This window comes from Gracilinanus agilis, chromosome 3, assembly GCF_016433145.1.
Source record: "Gracilinanus agilis isolate LMUSP501 chromosome 3, AgileGrace, whole genome shotgun sequence".
Lineage (NCBI taxonomy): Eukaryota > Metazoa > Chordata > Mammalia > Didelphimorphia > Didelphidae > Gracilinanus > Gracilinanus agilis.
The window spans coordinates 404,690,082-404,715,704 of NC_058132.1; the positions used below are offsets into that span (position 1 = coordinate 404,690,082).

Genomic DNA, 25,623 nt, shown 5'->3' on the forward strand with positions numbered 1-25,623 from the left:
TCCTCTCTTACCTTCACTTTTCTAAATCCTACTCTCCTCCCTCCAAATCCTAATCCTATATATTTAATGAAAACTTCCCCAAGCCTCATTCTCTTAACTTTTGGAATCCTTCCCTTCTCAGCACTCTGGCCACTCTTCTAAGAACTGCCAAAGGTATGGGATCCATGGACATAAGTTTTGAGAAAAGAGGTAAAGCATTAGAAGATTATTTTGGTGGCAGACATAGATATCCATCCATCTATCTATCTATCAAACGTATTTCACATATATTATTTGAGCTATATATTTTATTGTATAAGTATGTGCACATGTATATATATATTTACATCTAAGGTATGTCATTGTTCACATCACTCCATGCTGAGTTAACTGATATTCATTCTTTTAATAACCTCATTAATCAATGAACAAATTAACAAGCATTTATGAAGTATCTATTCTAGGTACTGGGAATACAAATACTTTTTAGATCATTATTCAAAAGCATAAAGAAGTAGGGGTTCTCAGCTCAGAGGTTGTTATGGACCAACAGACTAAATTCTGTTTCTGGTGGATTTTAAAATATGTGGTTCTTACTTCAAGTAGCTGTCAGCACTGAAAAGTAGACCTCAAATGTGAAATACAATACCCGGGTTTTAGCAGTTTAGTAAGTTTAGTAACAAACCTTCTAGAACTCTATCTTCATGCACTAACCAGCTCAGTCATTTTGAATGATTTGAATGATCATTATCATTTTTTGATCCTAATAGTCAACTAAAAAATCTCTGATTAGCAAGTAGATAGGAACAGATCAATCCCCTCTAAAATGGTTAAATCTGTTTATATGTGTAGACAGGGCCAAATGGCCTCTAATTTCTGCAGAAAAACTGTAAATGTCAAGTACAGATAAAGGTTGTTGAATCATAAATTGAACTTAAATTACTATGACTTGGGAAGCACCTTTGAATTCTACTCATTTTGTTATATAAACCTGTGTAAAAGAAGCTGCATAGTTTAAAAAAAAAAAAAGGACAAATCTATAAATTCCACCTGAATTCTTTCCTTACTAGACTTGAAGTTGAGGATTTCCAGAAATCCAATTTTCCATATTCTTTGCAACATGTATTATATCCAAAGATATGTAAAATGAAATTCACACAATTACAGTGATTTCAACACTCTGGCTAATGCATGGCAACTGTCATCATGTTCATAACAGATGACAATTGAAATAATGAGTGAAGTATTTAAGGTAGAAAAGCAAACTCTAATTTGGTATGATTTTTTATTTTTTTACCTTAGGTAGTTTTCTCCTATTAAGGAACAATGGAATAGCATCCCTGCCTGAGTTGGCCGGTATTACTTCTTTCACTTCAATGGTATCATCGGACAAAAAATAGTGAAGAACAAGTTCTCTGGGGTCACCAAACATTGATTCTGTGTCATCCCACAAGCAGTAAAAACGCAAAACATGCCCATCGTGCTCCAGGAATTGTCTCAGGGTATCAAAGCGCTCATAAGGACGGAGGGGGTTCATGCGGTCTAAATTCTACAAGGCAAAAAAAAGATGAATAAGCATGGCTGTATATGTTTATCCTGAACTGCAGGCAGACAAGTAAACCAAAGGCATTTTCTCCCCTAGACTGCTGTGAGGAATTTTAAATAACTTTACCTTGTTTTTTTAAAAAATCATAAAATAAAGCCAGGCGTGCTTTGAAGAAAAGTGTCTGTTGAAAGTTCTTTGAAACAAAACTTATGCAACCTTCTTGAAAACATAAATTTCTAAAACCCTGAATAATTCTTATTTGTCCTTTGGCAAAAGGACATTCTTATAACTTTATAAGCTTCTTGCTCATTCCAAAACTATATCATAAAGACATTAAATGTTGAGGAAAATGAAAATATTCAGGGTTTTTGCCATCTTAAAAATAATACTCTTTGTTTATTTTTATGTTGGAGTTTCACTTGCATCCCAGAAGCACCTGCCACCATAATACCATGGTTATTGCAATAGAGAACAATACAGACCATAAGAAGAGAGGAAAAAAAAGATAGCAGTGAAAGCAATGAAGAGAATTCACTGGAAAATGGAACATGGAGTTGACCACATGTAGCTGGGCTAAAAATCTGTGTGTATACATGCATGTTTGTGTGCCCACAGAATACATGAGTTAAATAAAAAGAATTTTTAATCAAATCCACTACCATATTGTTTACTGAAGCCTGAAGCTCAGCTTTTTCCTCTCTTTTAGTTGCATTTGACTATGGAGCTTCCTGATTTGGTCCTGGTTTCTAGCATCACTTACCCCTACTGACCCACTAGTGACCCTATCACTCTGCCCATTCACTCATCCTAGCTTCTGTGCATAATGATTATGCTTGCACAAGTACTTCCTAGATGTCAGCCCTGCTGGTCTCCTCTTCTCCCATCCTCCACCAGCTCCCTGAACCAGAATAGTTTTAATCAGCGCCATGGGGACTGCTCAGTTGGTCTCTAGAATAGGACTGGAAGAAACAGTACAGCGCAGTGCAAATTAACCTAGAGAAATGGAATATGACTAGTTCCTTTTCATTCTCATATCAGCATTTCAGTTTTGACTATTCTCTTAGAAAAATTCCCTTCAGAGAAATACAGTCTTTTGGACATATAACATATATCTTGTATTTTACCTGTAAATTCCCTCTCTAAAATAGGGATTCTTACCTGGGTCCAGAACCTTTAGAATACAGACATACAGGCACAATGTATAGATAGATAGACAGAGGAGGGGGAGGGAGAAAAAAAGAGAAAGAGAGAGAGAGAGAGAGAGAGAGAGAGAGAGAGAGAGAGAGAGAGAGAGAGAGAGAGAGATGGATAAATAGGTAGATGGATGGGTAGATCAAAAGAAAGAGAAAGAGGAGAGATGGGTGGATAGATGGATGGATAGATCAAAAGATAGATGGATGATTAATAGACAGACAGATAGATAAAGATACTTATAGAAACACAGATACACACAGAGATAGATAGACAATATTTCAATATGACTGGTTTTCTTTGTAATCCTATGCATTTTATATTATGATTTTAAAAACACTAATCTAAGAAAGTGTCCAAAGAGGATTCATTAGACAGCCAAAGAGGTCTGTGATGAAAAAAAAAAAGGCTAAGGATTCTTGACCTCGAGAAGCATTAGATCATCTCAGAAAATGTCCTACAGGTAGTTTGTGGCTGGGTCCCTGGTGTTAAGACAGCTGGATTGATCCTACCTATGTCTGGGCTCTGTTCTCTGCTCAAAGGTGAAGGGACTTTATAGAGCTAAGAGGAATGCAAGTAAATCTCATACTTCCTGGTTCCACCCTTCCTTTCCCCCCAGGCTATAGCCCTTTCAAGGCTGCAACCATATAACCTCTGATGTTTCTGTGGCTTGGAGAAATAGGTAGTCTCAAATTCAATCCTATAAAATACCTGTCCTTAAGGTTTACAAAGCTCTTTACATATGTCATCTCATTTGGCCCCAACAACAACCCTAAGAGGGAGGAGCAATTTTACAGATGGGGAAACTGAGGCCAAGAGAGTTTAATTGATGAATCCCCAAGAGTCACACAGCCAAGAAGTGTCTGAAACAAGAACTGAACTCAGGCCTTCCCAATTCCAAGCCCAACATTGTGCCACCCAGCTGCTCCTTATGGGCCCACTAGTTCTCTTGCTTTATTAATTCACTCATTCTTCCTACCCCACCCATGGTGATCACCAGGTCAAGAATTTTGATAGAATTTCCCTCATTATTTCCTAAGTTTCAGGAAAATAAGTGGTAATAGAGATAAAAAACCAGCACCTCAAAGGATCAGGTTAAAGCTGACATACACAAACTATTGAATAAAGTTCATCTGACTCAGATATTTTAGGAAAATAAAAAAACTACTTTTTGACTGATTAAATATGCAGATATCCCTTTGGACCTGGCCTCCACTCACCAAAAGGAGCCCTATATTGAGTATAAGCACATTTGTGCTGGAGCTGATTACTAAATTTTAAGTGTAGGCATTTTTACCTCAAATCATTCAATGCTACAAGTTAGGCTTTTATTTATTAGTTCCCTCATTTCTAGGATTAAGAAAGTGATGGAGAAAATGTTAATTATGCAGATGAAACTTAAAAGTGTGTCCTTCAGACATTTCCCAAACCCCACCCCTAAGACAATTATTAAATTTTTCCCAGAACATATCAGAATATGTGCTAAACATAAGTCAACAATGAATTTTTTTAAGTTGCCAGGATCCATAAAAATATATATTATGTAGGGACTTTGACTTAATCTTCTTATTGTATTCAGCACTGGTCAGTCTAAAGCAATGCTCAAGTCTGGATCTCAAAATTCAAGACAAATACAGAGTTAGCAAATGAAAACTCTAAGGAATAGATTATTGCATACTAGGAAAAATAAACTGATGGAAGTTTATTCAAGTCTATTAAGGGTTACTTTACAGAAAATGATGACAAGTTTTCCTTGGCGAGAGGAAAGAGGGGGCATTTAATCCAAAGATATAGAATATAAGATCAAGATGAGGTATTAAACTATAAACAAGATTCATCAATGCCCTGAATACCTTTATCAGATATAAACATCCCTTTGATTGACTATGTAAGGGTTAAGTTGGGGTTTTGACTAAATAAGAGAGTTATAAATTCAATGTTGTGATCACCAAATTCAAAATATTATCCCTAAGTCAGAAAAAACTGTTAGCAGCTTTTATTTATAACGAGGAAGAGAAAGAGTTGAAGTATGAAATGTCAAAGGGAAAGAAGTAAGGAGTTGACTAGCCTATCCTAAGTGATGATCTGATGAAATTCAGCTCGCTCCAGAAAAAGTTCCAATCTCCACGTGGAAGTCCGAGTCACTCACCTAGCAAACCTACGCAGGATCCAGGGAAAAGGTCTCCTCCAAGCCAAGGCAAGAATCTCTGGAACTAATCTTTCCAAATGCCAGGAAGGGAATCAATGCTAGACCATGTTGGTCTCTTTTTATTTTCTTTTTTTTTTTCCACATCTCTTCCTGTCACTTCCTGTCATTTCTCCTTCTTCGCAGAAGCCAATGGCAGTCTTTCATTTTGCCTAGCACTGCTCAAGGGGAGGTGGGGGCAGCAGCCTTAGGAGTAGAGTAAGTGACTTGTGAACTCTCATACTTAATGGCAAGTTGGGGTATTTTAAGTTCCTGATTTGATTAGCTAAAAATAGAAAAGGGGAAAATCCTGTCTTCACAATTCAAAGTATCAACCAATGTAACCAAAAAGAAATCACAGTTGTAGTTTTTTTAAAGGATTTTTCCTACATTTCCACAACTATGATATTCTTTCATGATTAAGTTATAATGTAAAAGCATACTTCAAAAGCTGTGATCACTCTATGAAGGGAAAATTCTTCTAGTAAAAAGGGTCTATGAAACAGGTCATGTATAAAAACAAGAAATCAGTTCAGAAAGTTGCCCGTCCACCATGGAAGATTCCAAATTTGGGGGCAAATTTGTGGAGGTGACCACTGCCCCTAAACCAGAGGCAGAAAGGTAAAGAGTGTCAAAGATGAAATGTTATACTCCTCTTTCCACTCCCCCTTCCCCTACTGACCACATCACCAGAGTAACTGGACCTGTAACTGGAGGACACCAAACCAGGAACCACTTAGGAGAGATGGATTTGGACAAGAACTCAAATACAAAAAAAGTTATCGCTAGAACTTCAAGTATAATCAGTCATCACTTGGGGACTCAACCTTCAAATGTAAATTGGGGAAGTAACTCAAGATAGAGTTGAAACAATATTAAAATCCCATTTATCTGGGATTTACAGAAATGGCATTGTCTGACCAACACTTATAATACCTGTGTAACCTGGGCCTTTGCTTGTACTTTCATCTCTTTGAACTTTTTCCCCCCCTCTGGACCTAAGAAGATGATTCATGGGAAAAAAAAGAACATCATCATCTTCATTAATAGTAGTTATAGAGCACTCTAAGGTTTGCAAAAGTACTTTAGGGATATGATCTCATTTTATCCTTACAACAGTCCCAAGAGATAAATGTTATTATTATGTTCATTTTAGAGATGAGGAAATTGAGGCAGACTGAGATTATATGACATGCCCAGAGCTATGTAGCTAGCAAAGAGCCAAGATAGGATTTGAACTCATCTTCTTTACTAGCTCTAGTACTCTATCCACTGCTGCTTTAAAGATACAAAGCAGCATTTTTTTGTAAAAGAAATGGAAACAAAATAGATTCCCATTGATTGAGGAATACCTAAAGAAATTGTGTTATAAGAATTATAATAGAATATTTCTGGCCTGTGAGAAATGATGTGATAAAAACAGAGAAGCATGGAAAGATCTTTATTGGCAAATTCAAGCAAGCAGAGCCAAAAAGAAAACACACACATTGACTATGACAATGCAAATGGAAAGAAAGCCCACACACCAAAAAATCAAATGGGAATGTTACAAAATTAGAAAGATCTAGCATGAGTTGAATAAAGATATCTGAGAATATATCCCTTACCCACCCCTTCTTGGAGCTAGAAGGTCTGTGGATGTTATATGTGGCACAGGTTTTTAGACTTTTTCAATATATTGATCAGTGGTGCTGACATTTTTTCTTCTTTAAAAAATACTGTATAGGGGCAGCTGGGTAGCTCAGTGGATTGAGAGCCAGTCCTAGAGACAGGAGGTCCTAGGTTCGAATCTGGCCTCAGACACTTCCCAGCTGTGTGACCCTGGGCAAGTCACTTGACCCCCAATGCCTACCCTTACCACTCTTCCACCAAGGAACTAATACACAGAAGTTAAGGGTTTAAAAATATTTAAAAAAAATACTGTATGCCATTATGGGATGGTCTTCTGGAAAAAGGAAGGAATGTTGAGGATAATGATGATAAAAAAATTTTTAACACATCAATAAAAATTTGTTTTTTAAAAAAGGGCACTGAAAATTTTCCGATATGATCCCAGAATCCCCATTCAATGGAAACTGATTACTATTCTCCCCTTCACCCAAGAACCACAATCAAGAATTATATAGTAGGATGAAAAATGTTTTATGTGATGAACTACACTTTTTGCTTCCTATTTTCCTCCAGCTAACTTTGTCATCAGGACTTCCGAGAACAGAGTAGAGAAAGTGTAGGAGAGATTGGAATTGACCATATAGAAAGGTACAATATCCACCCCAACCCAGGAATATCAGTAAAAAGCTATTATACCAGGAGAAAAGGTCCTAATTTTGTTAAAGAGATAGGGAGCAAGAGTCTTGAGAAGAAAAATGACACCTTTTGTGAATTTTAGTGACCTGGTGAACTGAAAAGATGACATTTTTTTTATTCCATGATTCTTCAATGGGAAATGAATACTTTTCCTAGTTCTTCCCCAAAAGGTACAAATGACTGTGGTAAGAATTCTTCCTAACCATACTCAAAGATCCAGCAGAGTTACAGAAGGTCAGGGACACAGAAGAAGGCAAAGGTCTCTCTGTATGTGTACTGGGCATCTTTTCACTTCCCTCAGAGTATGTTAAACTGTGAGATCATTATATGTTAAGTCTGAATTTATCATGCAAGCAAGAATTGAACCTAGAAGGAGTTAGAGCTCACTAGTTAGGCATAGACGGCTGATTTAATGCTTAAATATTCTGAGCAATATTCCATTTCATACCCTAGATTAATTTTAGACCTGGTCAGCAAGAAGTTAATTCAAATTGTTTAGCACCATCTCATGGTTGCACCATGTGGTGGGGAGTGAGGAGGAGAGAAAAGCATCTTAGAAGTAACTCATAAGACCACTGGGCTAGTGTTTCAAGTAGAGTACCATCTGATAAGCAATTCAGAACTTGTACTTTCTATCCAGGTAATAATTAATGAATTACATGTTGCCTTTCTATAAGCTTAAGGAAGGAAGCACTCAAGCCATGGAATCCTGGGTCACAAGGTATTTGTGTATATTTTTTGTTGTTCTTGTTGAGGGTTGGGGGTACAGGGTGTGGAGGGCAGAATAGGCAGTGTTCTGAGTGTCTTATATGAGAGCAAATAGGCTCCAACATCATGCTGAGCCTTATTTAATCATTCTTCCATGACTCAGAAAGACACTTTCAGATCCTGTAGTATGTCAGAATTGTCAATTTCACAGTAGGGCCTAGAGATGTAGAAAGTGGAGATTGGGCTGATTCTGCATTTGATTTAAGACCTTAGAAAGTCATTTTTAAAATAAACTCCTAGCACAGCAGACATTACAGTCATCTCTCACTATATTACGGTTTACTTATTGTGGCTTCATTGTATTGAAGGCTTTTTAAATATATATATATATATACATATATATATGTATATATATATATAATTCTGTATTGCGGGATTTTTAAATATATATATATATTTAAGGCTTTTTAAATATATATAATTCTGTATTGCGGGATTTTGCGGATGAATACTGTACTGTACACAATGGAAATGCAGTACACCACTACTGCTTATGCAAGTTTGCCAACATGAGACTAAACACATCACACTGTTGGCTGATGGAAATGAAAAGCAACCACTCAGTGCTGTGTTCTGTATCCTGGGCGCTGACTGGCTCAGTAACTGTACTTCATGGATTTTCGCCTATCCCTAGGGTCTGTGGACCATAACTCCCACCATAGGTGAGGGATCACTGGATATACTTACTGATTGGTACTTGTTCATGTGTCATGGATCTCTTTCTCATAAATGAAAGGAACAAAAATGAGGTGGGGGAGGCAGGGATAGGGAAATGTGCACTTAAACTTTATGATCCCAGAAAAATGGAAGATATCATATTAATTTTTAAAAATGAAGCAAAACATATTGAAGTCAAGTTATATAATTTTTAGAAGTTCTTGCCATATTCTTACCCGAAGGCAAGGAATGCCCACTGTATTGTCTAATATTCAGTTGATTAAACTAATATTAATGTGTCCTTTTGGACCAAACCTGTGATTTCCTTGGCATGGGGAACTCTTAAGGAGAAAATATCCTCTACCAATGCAGAAGAGCACCTGCTCTCAATTTGCAACCATTAAAAAGTCAAGGAGGTTGCCCAAGGCCACCGAGATAATATCTGTCAGAGGCAGGGCTAGAACCTAGGTCTTCCTGGTTCCAAGGCTGGATCTCTATCCACCACAGCATGTAGCTCCATGTTAATTAAAAGTCTTTCTTTTTGGTCTCAAAACTGCACCAAGAAATGTATTATTGATTACAGTCTAAAGACAGCTTAAGTTAAATTGCTTAATTTTAACTGCATTTTCGATAGCAGGCAATGGAGAAGAGAATGTACAAAAGCCAATACAACAAATTTCTATTACTAAATTCCAACTTTTCCCATAAATTGCTACATTCACTAAGGGCTTTTTTTTAAATCTGAATACCCTCTGAAAGTAAAGTATCTGAAACATTTTCTAGTTATTCTCAGAATTTATTTAGTTCCAGGGCTCAAAGAGATTTCTTTCTTATCACCTGTTCAGTAAAGAAGAGTATCAGTCACATACCTCATGCAATCCATCATAATTCACATTCACTTCTGTCTAACAGGCACTAGGTACTATTAGTTAACGAAGGTAAGGCATCCACAAAGGTCAAGGATTCATATGGATTTAAATTTCTTTTTGGTTCTACCTACTGACCCTAAAAAGTGGCAATAGGAATAGTTTATATTTTATCTAATCTCTCATTCAGAGGATTCACAAACACACACAAAAAGCAAATGAATCAACACACACACACACAAAAACATATACAAATCTGATTCTACAAAGATTTCATATTATATGTCCCTCATTAACAATATATGTGCCTTGGGTGAGATGTCTGTGTGCGAACATCCCTGATGAATAATAATACCAGTGGGATGTGTATGGAGAGGAAGGGGGCGGGAAAGATAGTGATAGATGAACAAGCCTATGTAAGATGACTTACAGTTACAGCTCTTGACAGGAGATCAAAGTATAATAACAATAGAATTTGTATTCTAAATTTAAATTTTTTTCTCTAAGTTGCTAAATTATAAATGTTTTTAAAAGATGGAACTGATTCTCCATTGCTTTCACCAAAACTAGGCTTTCTTGAAAGAAGCCTTTTTTTTAAAAGCCTTACCTTCATTCTTAGAATCAATACTGCTCCAGAAAGAAGCCTTATATTTAAAAAAATCATAGAATCTAAGAGTTGGAGGGAAATTAACTCATAGGGTTTCTAATTCAACACTTCTCATTCCCAAGTAACCATCTAAATAACTAACTAAACTTATTTGAAGAATAATACCAGGGACATCTAGGTAGTTCAGTGGATAGAGAACCAGGCCTGGAGATGGAAGGTCCATGGTTCAAAACTGGCTTCAGATATTTCCTAGCTATGTGACCCTGGGCAAGTTAAATAAGCCAAATTATCTAGTCCTTACTGCTCTTCTGCCATGAAACCTATGCCTAGTATTGATTCTAAAACAAAAACAAAGGTTTTAAAAAAAAATAAAACCAGAAGTCTAAAGCCTTTGCCAAATGCTTTCTTCCAATGTAGGTAAATTATGTAATATCAGTTTATTAGAAAAAGCAAAGGAAGGTGCCTTGCGCATTATCTGTTCTTGAGAAAGCCAAGAACATTTTATGATCACTGCCTCCCTTATAGATTTTCAAGAACCATAAATTTGATAGTATATTCTAGAATTCTGCCAGGAATCTGAGTTAAGCTTGTTAGCTTATACTTTTTTGACTCCATATTATTTATTTTTTAGAAAATCTGTATTATTTGCCTTTCTCTAGACCTTAAATACTCCTCTGATTCTTATCAATTTTACAAAGAAATCTGACAATCAAAATCAATATTGTGAAATTATGAAGTTCAGTCTCAAAAAAAAAAAAATAGATGAAAAGACACTCCACTCTAATCCCTTGCAAAGAGGGGTGGAGAATGTCCAGAGGTATAAAAGATTATATATAAAGTCAGGGTTGGGTTGGTTTGATTTTGCTTTTTAGGGTATTGGTCTACTTTGCTCAATTTTATCTTCCCTTCTTTAAAAAAAAATTTACAAGCTTTTTAGGGGAAGTCAAGGATGTAGGAGAAAATCGAAAAGATAACCTTTTTTAAATCTTCATTTTTAAAGGTGACTAAATACAACTTGAAAATCACATTTAACATTTATTTCAGTACTACAAAATGTAGTTTATCTGAGTCTTGTTACTTGAACTGATAAAAACCATCCAGGTGCTCTATTCCTACTTATCCTCGATTCCAATACCCTATGAGCCATTCCTCATATGGTTATATCTTCTTAATGTTTAATACTGTCCACTCTCCCATCCCTTTTGTCTCTCTTGCCTATGACTAAGAAAGTATTCCCTTGGAATAGATAGTCAGGCCTGGAGACAGGAGGTCTTGGCCTCAGACATTTCCTAGCTGTGTGACCCTGGGGAAGTCATTTAACCCCAATCACCTAGCCCTTACTGCTCTTCTGCCTTAGAACCAATGGTTAGTATCTTAAAAAAAAAAAAAAAAAAAAAAAGATAGTATACCCTCCCAGAGCCATATTCCAATCATGAGTCCATTGAGCATTTATTATGTGCCTACTCTATGCCAGGCACCATATGAGATAGGGATACAAAAACAAAAGAGAAAAATTTCATCCCTCATGAAGTTTACTATCTAACCAGTGGAGAAAGCATGTACATACATTGTCATATTCAGACTAGATACGGGGTAATTCAGGGAGAATGGTACTGACTATTGAAAAGGCATGTCGAATGTGGGGTTTGGAATAACCCCTGAAGGAATCTAGGGACTCTGTGAGATGGTGGTGAGAGGAAAGAACATCCCAGCCATGGGAGACAACATATGCAGATGATACTGGGCTGCAGTGGCTAGGAAACAGCCAGATGGATTTCATTCTACTATGTCTCAAATTTGCCTCCCTGCAAAATAGGGTTCCCAAACTCATCAGTTTTCTTTTAGTGTCCAGGGGTCTTTGTGCCTATCATTTCTGTTTCTTTGTCCATTGCTTTTCACCGTGCTTCCCCACTTGGATATCCTTGTATTCCCTCCCCTAAATCTTAATAGACAATATTATTCTACCTCCCCCCACATTTGATTTATCCTATTTCTTTGGAATAAGGAGCCATCTTCCTGCCATAGGTCCCATTTCCTAGACCTCCGGGCAACCTAGGTCTGTCACACCTATATTTTGATCTGTGATCCAGAAATGCAAATCCAGTTCTCAGAGATCATCCTGGTAATGAGCCGATCACTTCCCGCGTGTACCTTTCTCTTTAGAATTCTTTTACCCGTACAATGACGAAAATGCCACCTTTGCTCCTCACACTCTTGCCCAGCACTGCCATCATCAGCATGCTTTCAAGATTCGGCCCAGCAGGAGTATGTGTATCATGGATCAACAAAAAATGGTTCATAGCCATCAATCTTGGGAGTTCTCATCACATTCCAGGAACATGATTTAGAAAGCCTAAAGATGTTTCTATTGCTACTGCCAGGCATACACTACTTGAGGACAGCACTACTCATCTCTGATACTTACTGTATGATTTCTCACCTAATGGTATCTATGACTCTTTATCAGGATTTCTTGGAGGACAAGCAGCAGTGTCTGTATCAGTGTTTCGCTCCCTCTGTGGAAGGAAGCATTCCAGGGTCTTTCTATTTCTTCTGTGTCACATTCTTTGAGTCTCCAATCTCCTGCCACAGGTTATTATTGGTCTCTTTTACTCTTCAATCCATTTTCCTTTTTTTCTTCTTTTATAATTCAATTATTCAATAAACATTTATTAGGAATATACTGTGTGCTAAGCACTGTGAAGCTCTCCCATTTTTTTAAAGGAACATTTCATTCTCTCTGACAATCTGGAGAATGGAAAGGTAATCCTTGAACCTATTTTATCTTTCCCTACAGGGAGAGACCAGCCCATACTCTGAGCATAGATAATTGTGACCTGAGTGGCCCATGGTTCAAGGAAACTAAGGAAAGGATTTGAGGTTTAAAAGGACTCAGGTTAAGTTCTCTATCCTGCTCTGCTCTCATCCTGAAGTTTCTCTAGAAAAAAATCCCTAAAACAAGGCTTAGGCCTTTGTCATAGCCCTCCCCAAAATGCAGGCAAAAGGGTCTCTTCTAAAAAAGGTACTCAAGGTATATATAATACAAGTATGAGACACAGAATAGTTTTATTTCCTTCATATAAAACGCTTAAGATGCAAAAGATTCACAGGCATATGAATATAGAAAACAAAATAACAGCCTTTTACTTCCCCTTGTAGGACTGCTGAACAAGAATTTTTTTTATTTGCCTTGGACCCACACTATATGAGCAACTCACAGTGTCCAGATCTCCTAACCAGCCCCACATAGTTATGGGATGATCTTGATGATGGTCATGTTCCCCTGCAAGAAGCATGCTATTAAGGGACCTCTTCCTAATGGATTGTCAGCACCTGACTCAGGACCTCTTGAACCCACAAAGGAATTGCTGAACTAGAAACATCCATTTCTTAGGACTGCAAGTTGCTGACCTGTAGTTAGGAAAGGAAATAGAAATGTACTCAGAGACTTAAGGAACCAACTTAGGAAAGGTAATGCCAAGGTAGGTGCGCCTAATCCAGAAAAGCAGAGTTTTTCAACCTTGATTAGAGTTGACTGTATCAGAAAAATCACAGACCACTCAGGACACTGCAAACTCTTCCTATTCTCCATACCTGCTGGAATTGAGATCTTTTTTCTTTTCTCATAGCTCTTGTGGTCAACTTCCTGAAGGGCTGCTGTAGTGGGTCTTTGACTACAGAATTGTCCCTTTTCTTCTTCTCATTTAATTGTTAGCAGCTGGGAAGCCATATCCATCTTCTTTTCCTTACCCTTCTAATTTCCTACTCCAGAGAGTCACACATTTTCCCCATTCAATGCACCTTGAGAATCTCAGTAATTTTTTTCAGAATATCCCTAAGCCAAAAGAAATACCTAATAGTTGCATTTATCAATGAGGACAAAAATGTAAAAGATTCTCCTTTGCCCTTGTAAGTCGGCTGAGGTGCCTGGGGATATCACAATGCATGGTTGGGAACGATGGTCCTCCATCATTTAACTTTTCTTCCCTTTTCTTCTTTAGCTAATATTCTAGTATTCAAAAAGGAACACTCAATTCTTTACCCCCAGAGTTTCTGGAAGCCCAGATCAGTTTACTATATAAAAGATACTCAGTTAACTCTGAAGTAGTAAAAGAAAAAATGGACAATAATAACCAGAGTTATAACCAGCACAACCAGGCAATTGAGTGGAAGACAAAAGGAATCCCCTTAACCAGTCAATGTTAACCCTACAATGGGGAAAAAAAGATGCCAGGCCAAATCCTGAATCTTTCTGTCCCACAAATTTAAGTATAGGCTGCTATATATAAATTTTCCTAACCCCAAGCTGCCTGCTGGTGAATCTATGGAGCAGAGGTTTTCACTAGAAGCTATCAGGCTGGCTCTTTGTGAACTTAGTAGGATATCCAAACCAGCAGCCTCATGAACAAAAGGAAAGGTAACATTCAAGTAATGTTTAACCTAAAATGCTCTTTTCTAATTTGCCTGAGTTTGCTATATTTTCCCCAATAAAATGTTTTTGATATTAATACAATTCAAAACTTTGTCACCTCTCACCATTTTCCGTTCTTTCATGTAAGGATCAGGTGGACAAGTTCCTGGGGGATTTACTGGAATACCCATTTTCCTCAGAAAATTTTTAGTGAAATGATCACAGTCATAAATCTTGAATACTCGGGAATAGAAGACAACTTGTGTGTTAATATTAAAATTATGAATCGTATAAAACTGATCATCATTAGGATATGGGAGTGGAATCCGATGACGTCGGATGAAAATTCCTGTAAAAAGAAAAAGAAGTAATCTTTTTAATGATTATGATAGCTGACATTTATATAGTGTCTTAAGATCAGCAGAGCACTTTTACATAGAATATCTTATTTAATCCTCACAAAATCCATGGGAGAATAGATACTTTTGTGGTCCAGTTGTTTCAGTCATGTTCAACTCTTTGGGGTTTTCTTGGCAAAGATACTGGTGTGATTTACTATTTCCTTCTCCAATTCATTTTACAAATGAGGAAACTGAAAAAAAAATGCATGTCCTTTGATCCAGCAATTACCACTACTGGGTTTGTATCCCAAAGAAATAAAAAAAAAGGGGGGGGGAAAGGTTCTGTTTGTACAAAAATATTTATAGCTGCGATTTTTGTGGTGGCAAAAAAATTAGAAAATAAGGAGATGTCCCTCAATTGGGGAATGGCTGAACAAACTGTGGTATTTGAAAGTGATGGAATACTATTATGCCTTAAGGAATGATGAACGGCTTGATTCCTATAAGAACTAGAGAGACCTATATCAGGGGTCAGCAACGTATGGCTCTTGAGTCATATCTGGCTCTTTTGAGGGCCAGATATAGCTCTTTCTGCAGGAGCTATAAAGTCAATTTTTTTTTCAGGTGCTGTTACAGGAGCGGCACTGTGAGCACTGTATGGCTCTCACGAAATTACATTTTAAAAAATGTGGCGTTTATGGCTCTCACGGCCAAAAAGGTTGTAGACCCCTGGCCTACATGAACTGATATGGAGTGAAAACAAGCAGAACCAGGAGAACATTGTACACAGTAAAAATCATTGTGGGACAACCAATTGATATAGACTTTGCTAATAGCAATGCTCATCCAGGACAATTCTGAGGGACTTTTGAGAAAGAATGCTATCTACCTCTTGAGAAAGAACTATGAGAGTAGAAATACAGAAGAAAACATATGATTTATCACTTGTTTATATGGGTATATGATTTGGAGTTTTAGTTTTAAAAGATTACTCTAATACAAAAATAAATAAAATGTTTCCATAGGATTTGAGTGATAAAATATGTATAATCCAGTGAAGTTACTTGTTAACTCCAGGAGGGGGGGGAGAAAAAGTAGAGAGAGAAAACAAGAATCATGTAATCATGAGGGAAAAAATTTTTAATGAGGAAACTGAGGCAAACAGGATTAAGTGACTTACCCAAGATCACATACAGGTAGTAAGTGTCTGAGGCCACATTTGACCTCACAAAGATGAGTCTTCCTAACTTCAGGTCAGGCACTCTATCCACTGTACCACCTACAGATGTTAGTATCCTGATTTTACAGGAAAATGAAACTCAGAGTTTCAGTGATTTCACATAAAATTACTAAGTGTATGACCCTGGACAGGTCACTTAACCCTGTTTGCCTCAAGTTTCCTCATCTGGAAAATGGACTGGAGAACAAAATCAAAAATTACTCCAATATCTTTGCCAAGAAGACCCCAAATAGGGTCATGAGGAATCACAAACAACTGAAAAATGACTGACCAACAACACTGACATAACAATTTATGCCAACTCATTCTGTATGTGCACCAAACCACATTTTGAGGGGAATCAATGGATGAACAAATAAAAGAGCTACTAGTGCTCTGAATAATCACTGCCAGGATAGTGGCTCAATTTTAGGGGGTGGCATGTGTGTAGATCTATATGTTTATTGTCACATGAGAAGAATGTTATCAAAAATATCATAATTTTCAAGTTGTAGAAGCAAAATATTCAGGTACTGAATTCATAAATAATTGAAATTAAGTAAAGCCTAATACTCAATTGCATTTATTAGCTCTATAATCAAAACTAAATAGCATATGGGAGGTCCTGGGTTTAATCTGGCCTCAGACACTTCCTGGGTATAAGACACTAAACCCTCAATGCCAGGCCCTTTCGACTCTTCTGCCCTGGAACCAATACATGGTATTGCTTTTAAGATGGAAGGTAAGGAAAAGAAAAGAAAAGAAGAGGAGGGGAGGGGAAGGGGAAGGGGAAGAGTAAGGGAAAGGGAAAGGGAAAAGGAAAGGAAAAGGGAAAGGAAAAGGGAAAAGGAAAGGAAAAGGGAAAGGAAAAGGAAAAGGTAAAAGGAAACATTTATTATATGATAAGATACATTTAGAATGATTTTGTTATTGTTGGGTTTTTCATAACTTATAATACTTATGTCTCATCCTGAAGCTAAATTGCAATTTCTATCATAATCTAACAAGAGAAATACTTATTTGTCTTATTTTCCTCTCTGATTGATAAATATTGCTCTTAATTTTGTCATTTAAAAGTAAATCTTATAGTATAAGGAAATTTTTTGAATTTTCTAGAACTTTCTGGAATTATTTTCATAAAAGTCTCCAGAGGCCAGATTTTTTGTGCTTAAAGACACTTGGCTGATAGAAGGGTATTTCTTTCCTGGATAACTGTCCTCCAAATAGCTGTTTTAAAAAAAAAAGTCTTTATAGCAGATCTGATCATTAAACAGAATACTGACTCAGTTTATTTGCTCTGACAAAGTCCACAGGTGGTTTTCAGCTCACACTACATATAAAATATGATAAGATAGCTAAGAGAGATTTCTACAAACCATATTGGTAATAAGTTTTATTTGTTATTTATAATAATATAATTATCACACATAATTATATCTAGTATACAATTATAATATGAAATATAATATGTATTTAAATAATAATTATGAATATAATTATTATAACATTTATTTAATACTTGATGTCCAAAACTCTGAAGCTCAGTGATTGATTCTGTTGTGTTTTCATTTGATGTTTGTTTCGTATTGTTTGAGGAGTAGAGTGTTATAATGATTTTCTAACCCTTATAAATTATTGGTATTGGTATAGGTATAATATTTCCAATACCTGTGTTCTGAGTGGACAGGCTATTGTTTTGACTGTTGAGAAAGATGACTTCTCTAAACAGTACCTAAAGAATTCCGGTTCAGGCCAGTTATATAAAAATATATTTATTGTTGGTAATAAAATTTTAGAAGAAGGGAGAATACAAGAAAGATAATTCTTATGATTATGTAGGTCCCTATGCTAATAAATCTTCCTATATCCACCAACCAATCTGGTCTGCAAAGACCATCTTCTCCTTCGACCAGAGTTGAAGCTAACCTCTCTTCCTATTCTATCTAAAACCCCAAAAACCTTGTCTATTCTATTCTAATTATAACCTTATAAACAAGAAGAATAAATCAGGTTTCTCTTTCCTGCTGCTTAGATGAAAAACAGCTTTAGAACCTCCAAAGACACTCTCCACTAACACAGCACACTCTCTTCTGCCCTTGCTGGGGCTTGCATTGGTACTGCAACCAACAATCTTCACTCCTCCAGCCTGATAGATGATCTCTTTTGATGTGAATTCACCAAGATTTTGCAACCTCACAGAGCTGCTCTTTGGACCTCCTTCCTTGGACAAGGTCACCCCAGAGAGTGAGTCATTGGATTAAGTGCTTTTCTCAAAGCTCTCTGGGAAAATTCTTTTTTACCCATCATCCATCTCTGAGATTCCATTCAGGTTTAAAGAAACCCAATTTATTAATCTCTCATGTATTTATAAATAAATTATGCTACTTAATACTATTTCCTAATGAACTTTTAATTAATGAATAATTCTCTACAAGAGGACAAGCGAGGTAGAGGGACAGGAGGGGAAGAGGATTGGGGCATGTAGCAGAGGAAATTCTTCTGCAATCTCCATGTAATTTGTCAAACCAGTATGAATTATATGTGTGTGTGTGTCTATGTACAAGATAACATATGGTGATCGTTACTATATGGCTTATCACCAGCATTATTTCTCTTGTTGTAGGCTCAACCTAGCCAGGTTTGTTATATCAACAAGGCATTTGTTAACAACACTCAGGATTCATGACATTAATTTAAATGCCATGTGAACCAAAAGATATGCTTTTGGTTTTTTCCTAAATATACATGTACCCTTAAAGAAGCCTTACTTTGTCAAAATTAGCCCCAGTGATGCTTTGTATTTTTTGCTTTTCAGCATGAAAGTTTTGACTCGCTCCATTCTGAGGCCAGTTGACCTTTCCTTAGGCAGCCTCAAAGAGTATATAAGCCATTTAGTGATCATCCTTTGGTTCTTCTTTTTCGTTATGTTTTTAAATGGAATGCTTTGATGCTTTATATTTTTACTTAGGATGGTCCCACTCCCCTGTTTATCAGCATAAAAGCTTTGGCCTGCTCCATTTTGAGGCCAGTTGGCCTTTCATAGGCATCCTCAAAGAGTATATAGGCCAGTTAATAATCATCGTCAGGTTCTTATTTTAAAATGGGATGGGGGGTGGGGTGGGGGCATCTGGGTAGCTCAGTGGATAAGAGCCAGTCCTAGGTTCAAATCTGGCCTCAGACACTTCCAAGCTGTGTGACCCTGGGCAAGTCACTTGACCCCCATTGCCCACCCTTACCACTCTTCCACCAAGGAGCCAATACACAGAAGTTAAGGGTTTAAAAAAAATGGGGTGGGTTATGGAGTGAGCCTTCCCCAACTCCTTCCAAATGATTTACCACATTGGTTCTGGATTTAGTCCAGTCACTCAATCAGCTTTGGCCCTACTAAAGCTTACTAAAAATACCTTCCCAGGTTCAGGAATTACAGAGGGTCCACCATTGCATGGTCTGGTGGGGTTTTTTTTCCTTCTGAAAAAGAGAGAGAATTTTAGGCTTTTTTGGAGTTTCCTATCCTATGTTCTCCTAATTGCACCCAGTTTGCACTCCATCCCATAGTAGTTCTTCATTCAGTCTTCTTTATGACTGCAGTCCCTAGGCAAAAGATAGAGCAGTGGGCCTGGAGTCAAGAAGATCTGAGTTCAAATCCAGCCTCAGACATTTACCAGCTTTGTGACACTGGGTAGGTCAGTTCATTTCTACTTGTCTTAGTTTCCTTGACTGTAAAATAGGGAAAAAAGCACCTCCTTTACAAGGCTGTGAAGATTAAATGTGATAATATCTGTAGAGGCTTAACACAGTTTCTGGCACAGGTCTAATCTAAATGCTTACTCTCTTCACCTTCTCTCCATTATTGTCACATTTCCTACTCAGAACCAACACATGGCAATATATTGATAAAAGGCTCTAATGTTTACTTATTTTACAGACTGATTGACTCATGTTGTAGACCTACTGCTACTCACATGAAGCTAAATCCATAATTGGCTAATTATGAAAACCTAACCCCTTTTAAAAACAATGAAAAAGAAAAACCAAAGGATTCTAATTGTTTAAATCCTCTTTGACCTGTCAGTTATTATGATATTTTTAGAGAACTGACAATAGTGTCTTTCTCCATACCCCAAACTGGATATAAAATCTGTGAATGCTGCAATAAAATTTGTGAATTAACTACAAAATGCTAAACATTTCTTCCTTAACTAATGTAGATGTTTCTGTTGCTCTTGTTTTACCTCAAATAATTTTCTTCTTTTTTTTCTCTTGTAACATATTTTTAAATTACTTGGTGCATTAAATTGAAATAATAAAAAAAAAATAGAACCTGCCTGGGATGTTTAAAATGTACATAAAAAGATGATATCATTTCATTGCAAAAATGTACTTCTATTAGCCTTCAATTCATGGCACTGAAATGTGCAAATTATTTAATTGTTCAAGATTAGATATTTAAAACAAATTGCATATTTAACCATTTAGAAAAAGATGGGCACTTCAGGTGTTTTCAGCAACCATTTACATGAGTAGTATAAAGGAAACCACATATTTTGACAGTTTTAGAAAGATACATAATGAGGATCTCCAGAATTTTTACCTATCTCTAACTAGTTCGATGTCATAAAAATTCAGATAACAAAGATGCTGCTTTCTGTGTGCTAAGGACTATGAATACGAATGAACTACATGAATTCCTCTATTAGAAAGAGCTTCCATTCAAGTTTCCAGCCAAACATTCTCTCCCAGTTCCCCAGTGAGTTTGCATTTAGGTCAAAAAATGCAAAAGATGAATGAAGTGGGTTAGGAGCGCCTGCAACCACTATCAGAGTAAGATTGAGGGGGCGGCAGGTGTTATTCAGAAAGACACTTGTCCTACCTCCCAAGGCACATGTCTGAGGAAGCCACATCTGCTAAGCCCGCAGCTTCAGTATCTATCACCACTGCCTGTTCAGTTATATCATGCCACTTCCTAAATATCTACTACATACAAAGCATTTTTCCAGGTACTGGAGATCCACAAAACATCAAACACTCTCTGCCCTTACAAAGCTGGTACAGGGTGTTCCAAAAGTCTTGGTGCAATTAGAGCTCTTAAAGCTTAAAACTTACACTGAGGGAGCAAGTAGGTGGCTCATTGGATAAAGAGCCAGGCCCAGAGACGGAAGGTTCAAATCTAGCCTCAGACATTTCGTAGCTGTGTGACCCTGGGTAAGTCACTTAACCTCCTTTGCCTAGCCCTTACTGTTCTTCTGACTTAGAACCAATACACAGTATTTATTTTAAGACAGAAGGTAAATGTTTAAAAAAACACACAGAAGAACTATGCAAGAAAGATCTAAAGATCACTGATAACCAAGAGGGGTGGTTAATAATCTAGAACCATACTTTCTGGAAAAGTCAAGTCAAGTGGATCTTTGGAAACAGTGTTAACAATAAAGGTAGTGGAGGAGACAAAATTCCAGCTAAACTAATTAAAAATCCTGAAGATGATGCTATTAAAAACTCATTATGCAGCAAATTTGAGAAACTCAATAGTGGCCACTGGATTGGAAAGGATAAGTTTGCATCCCTAGAAAAAGGCAACATCAAAAAATGCTCAAATTACTGAACAAATTGTTTTCATTTCATATGTCAACAAGGTTATGCTTAAGAGTCTGCAAGCAAGGCTTTCGCAATATGTAAACTGAGAATTACCAGAAGTGAAAGCTTTCTCAAAAAGGCAGAGGAACTAGATGCCAAATTGCCAACATTTGTTGTAGAAAGCAATAGAGTTCCAGAAAAACATCACCTACTGCTTCGTTGACTACACTAAAGCCTTTAACTGTGTGGATCACAACAAATTGTGGCAAGGCCTCAAAGAGATAGGAGTGCCAGATCATCTTACCTGGCTCCTAAGGAACCTTTATGAAGGTCAAGAAGCAACAATTAGACCCAAACAGGGAACAATTGACTGGTTTGAGATTGAGAAAGGAAGACAACAAGGCTGTATATTTTCACCTTATTTATTTAATTTATATGCAGCATACATCATGCAAAATGCCAGGCTGGATGAATCAAAATCTGGAATCAAGGTTTCCAGAAGAAATAACAATATTAGATATGCAGATGATGGTAGACAGTGAAGAATTAAGAAGTCTCTCTTGATAAGGATGAAAGAAGAGAATGTGAAAGCTGGCTTGAAGCTTAACATCAAAAAAATTTAAGATAGAAGCAATTGATCTCATCACTTCCTGTCAAATAGAGGAAGAAGAAATGGAAGCAGTGTCAGATTTTATATTCTTGAGCTCAAAGATCACTGTAGATGGTGACTATAGTCCTGAAAGTAAGATACTCCTTGGAAGAAAAGCTATAGCAAATCTGGGCAGAATACTAAAGAAGACATCATCTTGCTGACAAAGATCCATAGAGCCAAAGCTATGATTTTTCCAGGAGTAACATATGACTATGAGTGTTGAACTATATATAAGGAAAACTGAGCACAGCAGAATCAACACTTTTGAATTGTGATGCTGGAGAAGAGTTTTGAGAGCCATTTGGATAGCAAGAAGATCAAATAAGTCAATACTTAAAGAAGTTAAATATATTCTTTGGAAGAACAAACACTGAAGCTGAAACTTAAATACTTTCACCACATAATGAGAAGCCAGGACTCACTGGAAAAAATCCTAATGTTAGGAAAGATTGAAAGCAAAAGGAAAAGGGGAAGGCAGAGGATAAGATGGATAGATAGTGTCTTGGAAGCAATGAACATGAGCTTGGACAGACTTCAAGAGATAGTAGATGACAGAAGGGACTGTCACGCTATGTTCCACAAGGTCACAAATTGTAGGACACAACTGAACAACTAAACAACAATAAATTTTCTTCTTGTTCTGCTCACTTTACTTTACATCGGTCCATATAAATGTTCTCCAGTTTCTCTGAATTTGTCACTTTGTTCATTTCTTATAGTGCAATACTTAATTATTTAATGTTTTTCCCCAATCAATGAGTAGGTATTAGAAAAAAATTCCTCTCTTGAAAGAAAAAGAAAAAAAATTATAAAATATGCATAGTCAGGTCAATTGGCCATATCCAAAACTATGTCTTACTTTGCATCTTGAGTACAATATCACTTTATCAAAAGGCAGAATATATCTTTTTTGGATCCCTAGGCTAGTAGTAGTTGGTCATATGTTCTTAAGTCTTTAAAAGTTAATTGTTTCTACAATGTTGTTATAGTAAAAATTTTTCTGACTCTTCTTACTTCACTCTATATTAGCCTATAAAAATCTTCCCAGGTTTCTCTGAAACCCTTTTTCATCATTTTTGTAGAACAATAGTTTCTATTAAATTCAGATATTAAAATTGTTCAGTCCTTTCCCAGTTGCTGGCCACCGCTTTAGCTCCAATTTTTTTGCCACTGTAAAAAGAACTGTTATAAATTTTTTTAAAATATGAGTCCTTCCGGGGGCAGCTGGGTAGCTTAGTGGATTGAAAACCAGGCCTAGAGATGGGAAGTCTAGGTTCAAATCTGGCCTCAGACACTTCTCAGCTGTGTGACCCTGGGCAAGTCACTTGACCCCCATTGCCTACCCTTACCACTCTTCCACCTATAAGTCAATACACAGAAGTTAAGAGTCTAAAATTAAAAAAAAAATTATATAAAATATGAGTCCTTTCCCTCTTTTACTTCTTTGAAATATATCATTATCAGACATTTGGTCAAATAGCATGAGCGTTTTAGTGATTAGGGGGATATAGCTCCAAATTACTTTCAAGAATAGTTAGGGCAACTCATAGCTAAACCAACAGTATACAAAACTATGCCTGTCTTTTCACAGCATCTCCAACAGTAGTTTTGTTTTTTTTTAGCATAGTCATCACTGTCAGGATGATAGATGTGAGATGGAACCTTGCAGTTATTTTATTTACATTTCTCTTATCACTAATGATTTAGAGCATTTTTTTTCATTTAGTTGTTGATAGCTTGCTTTTCTACTTTTCTGCCTCTTCTTATCTAGTTGAGAATGGTTCATATTCATTTATGTCTGAATCAGTTCCCTATGTATTTTGGATATCAGAAATTTATCAGAAAATTTGATGTAAGAATTTTCCTGTTTCAATTCTAATTTTAAATGCATTGATTTTGTGAAGAGGCCTTAAATTTTGTATAATCACTATTATCCACTTAATCTCTTTTGATCTTCACTATCCTTTATTTGGACAAGAACTCTTCCTCTAAGTGTGGGGTTCCTTAGTTGTGAAAAGTGGAATTCCTTTCTTGCTGTTCTAATTTCTTCATGATAAACCCTTTAATATCTGGGTCTATTTGGAGTATATGTGATGATATAAGAAGTCTGTCCAAACCTAACTTCTGTCAAATAGCTTTACAGTTTTTCTAGAAGTTTTTATAAAACAATGAGTTCTTTTACCCAGTAACTGTTATTTTGGGGTTTATCAAATATTATGCTATCATGTTGGTTGGTTTCATTATGTTTTACACTTAATTAATTCCACTTGATCAACTTTTTTATTATCATCAGTATGAGGTGAAATTTGGAACTAGGCTACTGCTAGGTAGTTTAGCTTAAGATCTAGTACTACTAAGAACCCTTTTGTCCCATTCTTTTTATGATTTTCCAGATTAATTGTGATAGTTTTTCTAGCTTTCTTCCCTTTGTAGGGCTTTTGATTTGTTCGATATGGCAAGTAAATTAATTAATTAATAATTAATAAAATTTTTTTAAAAATATTTGTCTGTATTTCTATAAAAGTACTTTGTAGTATCTATGGGTATAATTATTGTGTTGGTCTTGTTAGATGAATTCCCAAATATTTTACATATTTTGTCTTTACTTTGAATGTGATTTCTCTTCCTATATCTTATTCCTGGGTTTCATTAGTAAGATAGAGAAAAATTGTGATGTATGTAGCCTCATCTTATTTCCTGTACTTTTCTAAAATTGTTTCAGATACATTTTTTCAATGAATTTCTAGGGTTCTTTATGCAAACCATAGCACCAACAAAAAATGATAATTTTGTTTCCTCTTTTCTTATACTTATTACTTATTATACTTATTACTATTTTTTCTTGGCTTATTGATATAGCAAGCACCTCTAGAATTATATCAAATAATAGTGTTGGTAATAGATATCTTAGATTTACCCGGATCTTGTAAAGGCCTTTAGCATTAATCCATTTGCAATAATGCTAGATATTGGTTTTAAATGGTATTTATCATATTAAAAGTATTTATCTATATCTAAACTCTTTAGTGTTTTTCTTACAAATGAGTATTGTATTTTATCAAAAGATTTAATAACACCTCTAATGAAGGGGAAATTAAGGCAATCATTAAAAACTATTTTGCCCAATTATATGGCAATAAATATAACAATTTAGGAGATATGGATGATTATTTACAAAAATATAAACTGCCTAGATTAACAGCAGAAGAAATAGAATACCTAAATAATCCCATATCAGAAATAGAAACTGAACAAGCCATCAAAGAACTCCCTAAGAAAAAATCGCCAGGGCCTGATGGATTCACAAGTGAATTCTATCA

General features: G+C 36.2%; 1 protein-coding gene across 1 annotated transcript in view; it reads right to left on the reverse strand.

Moving 5' to 3' along the window:
• The window catches only part of EFHC2 (EF-hand domain containing 2), a 163,116-nt gene that overhangs the window by 102,835 nt on the left and 34,658 nt on the right, over positions 1–25,623 (reverse strand). The window contains exons 4-5 of the mRNA XM_044669224.1: positions 14,643–14,866; positions 1,277–1,528 (exon numbers count right to left, since the gene is read on the reverse strand). Of these exons, the coding sequence (XP_044525159.1) occupies positions 1,277–1,528; positions 14,643–14,866 (476 nt within the window). The remainder of the gene's footprint in view (positions 1–1,276; positions 1,529–14,642; positions 14,867–25,623) is intronic.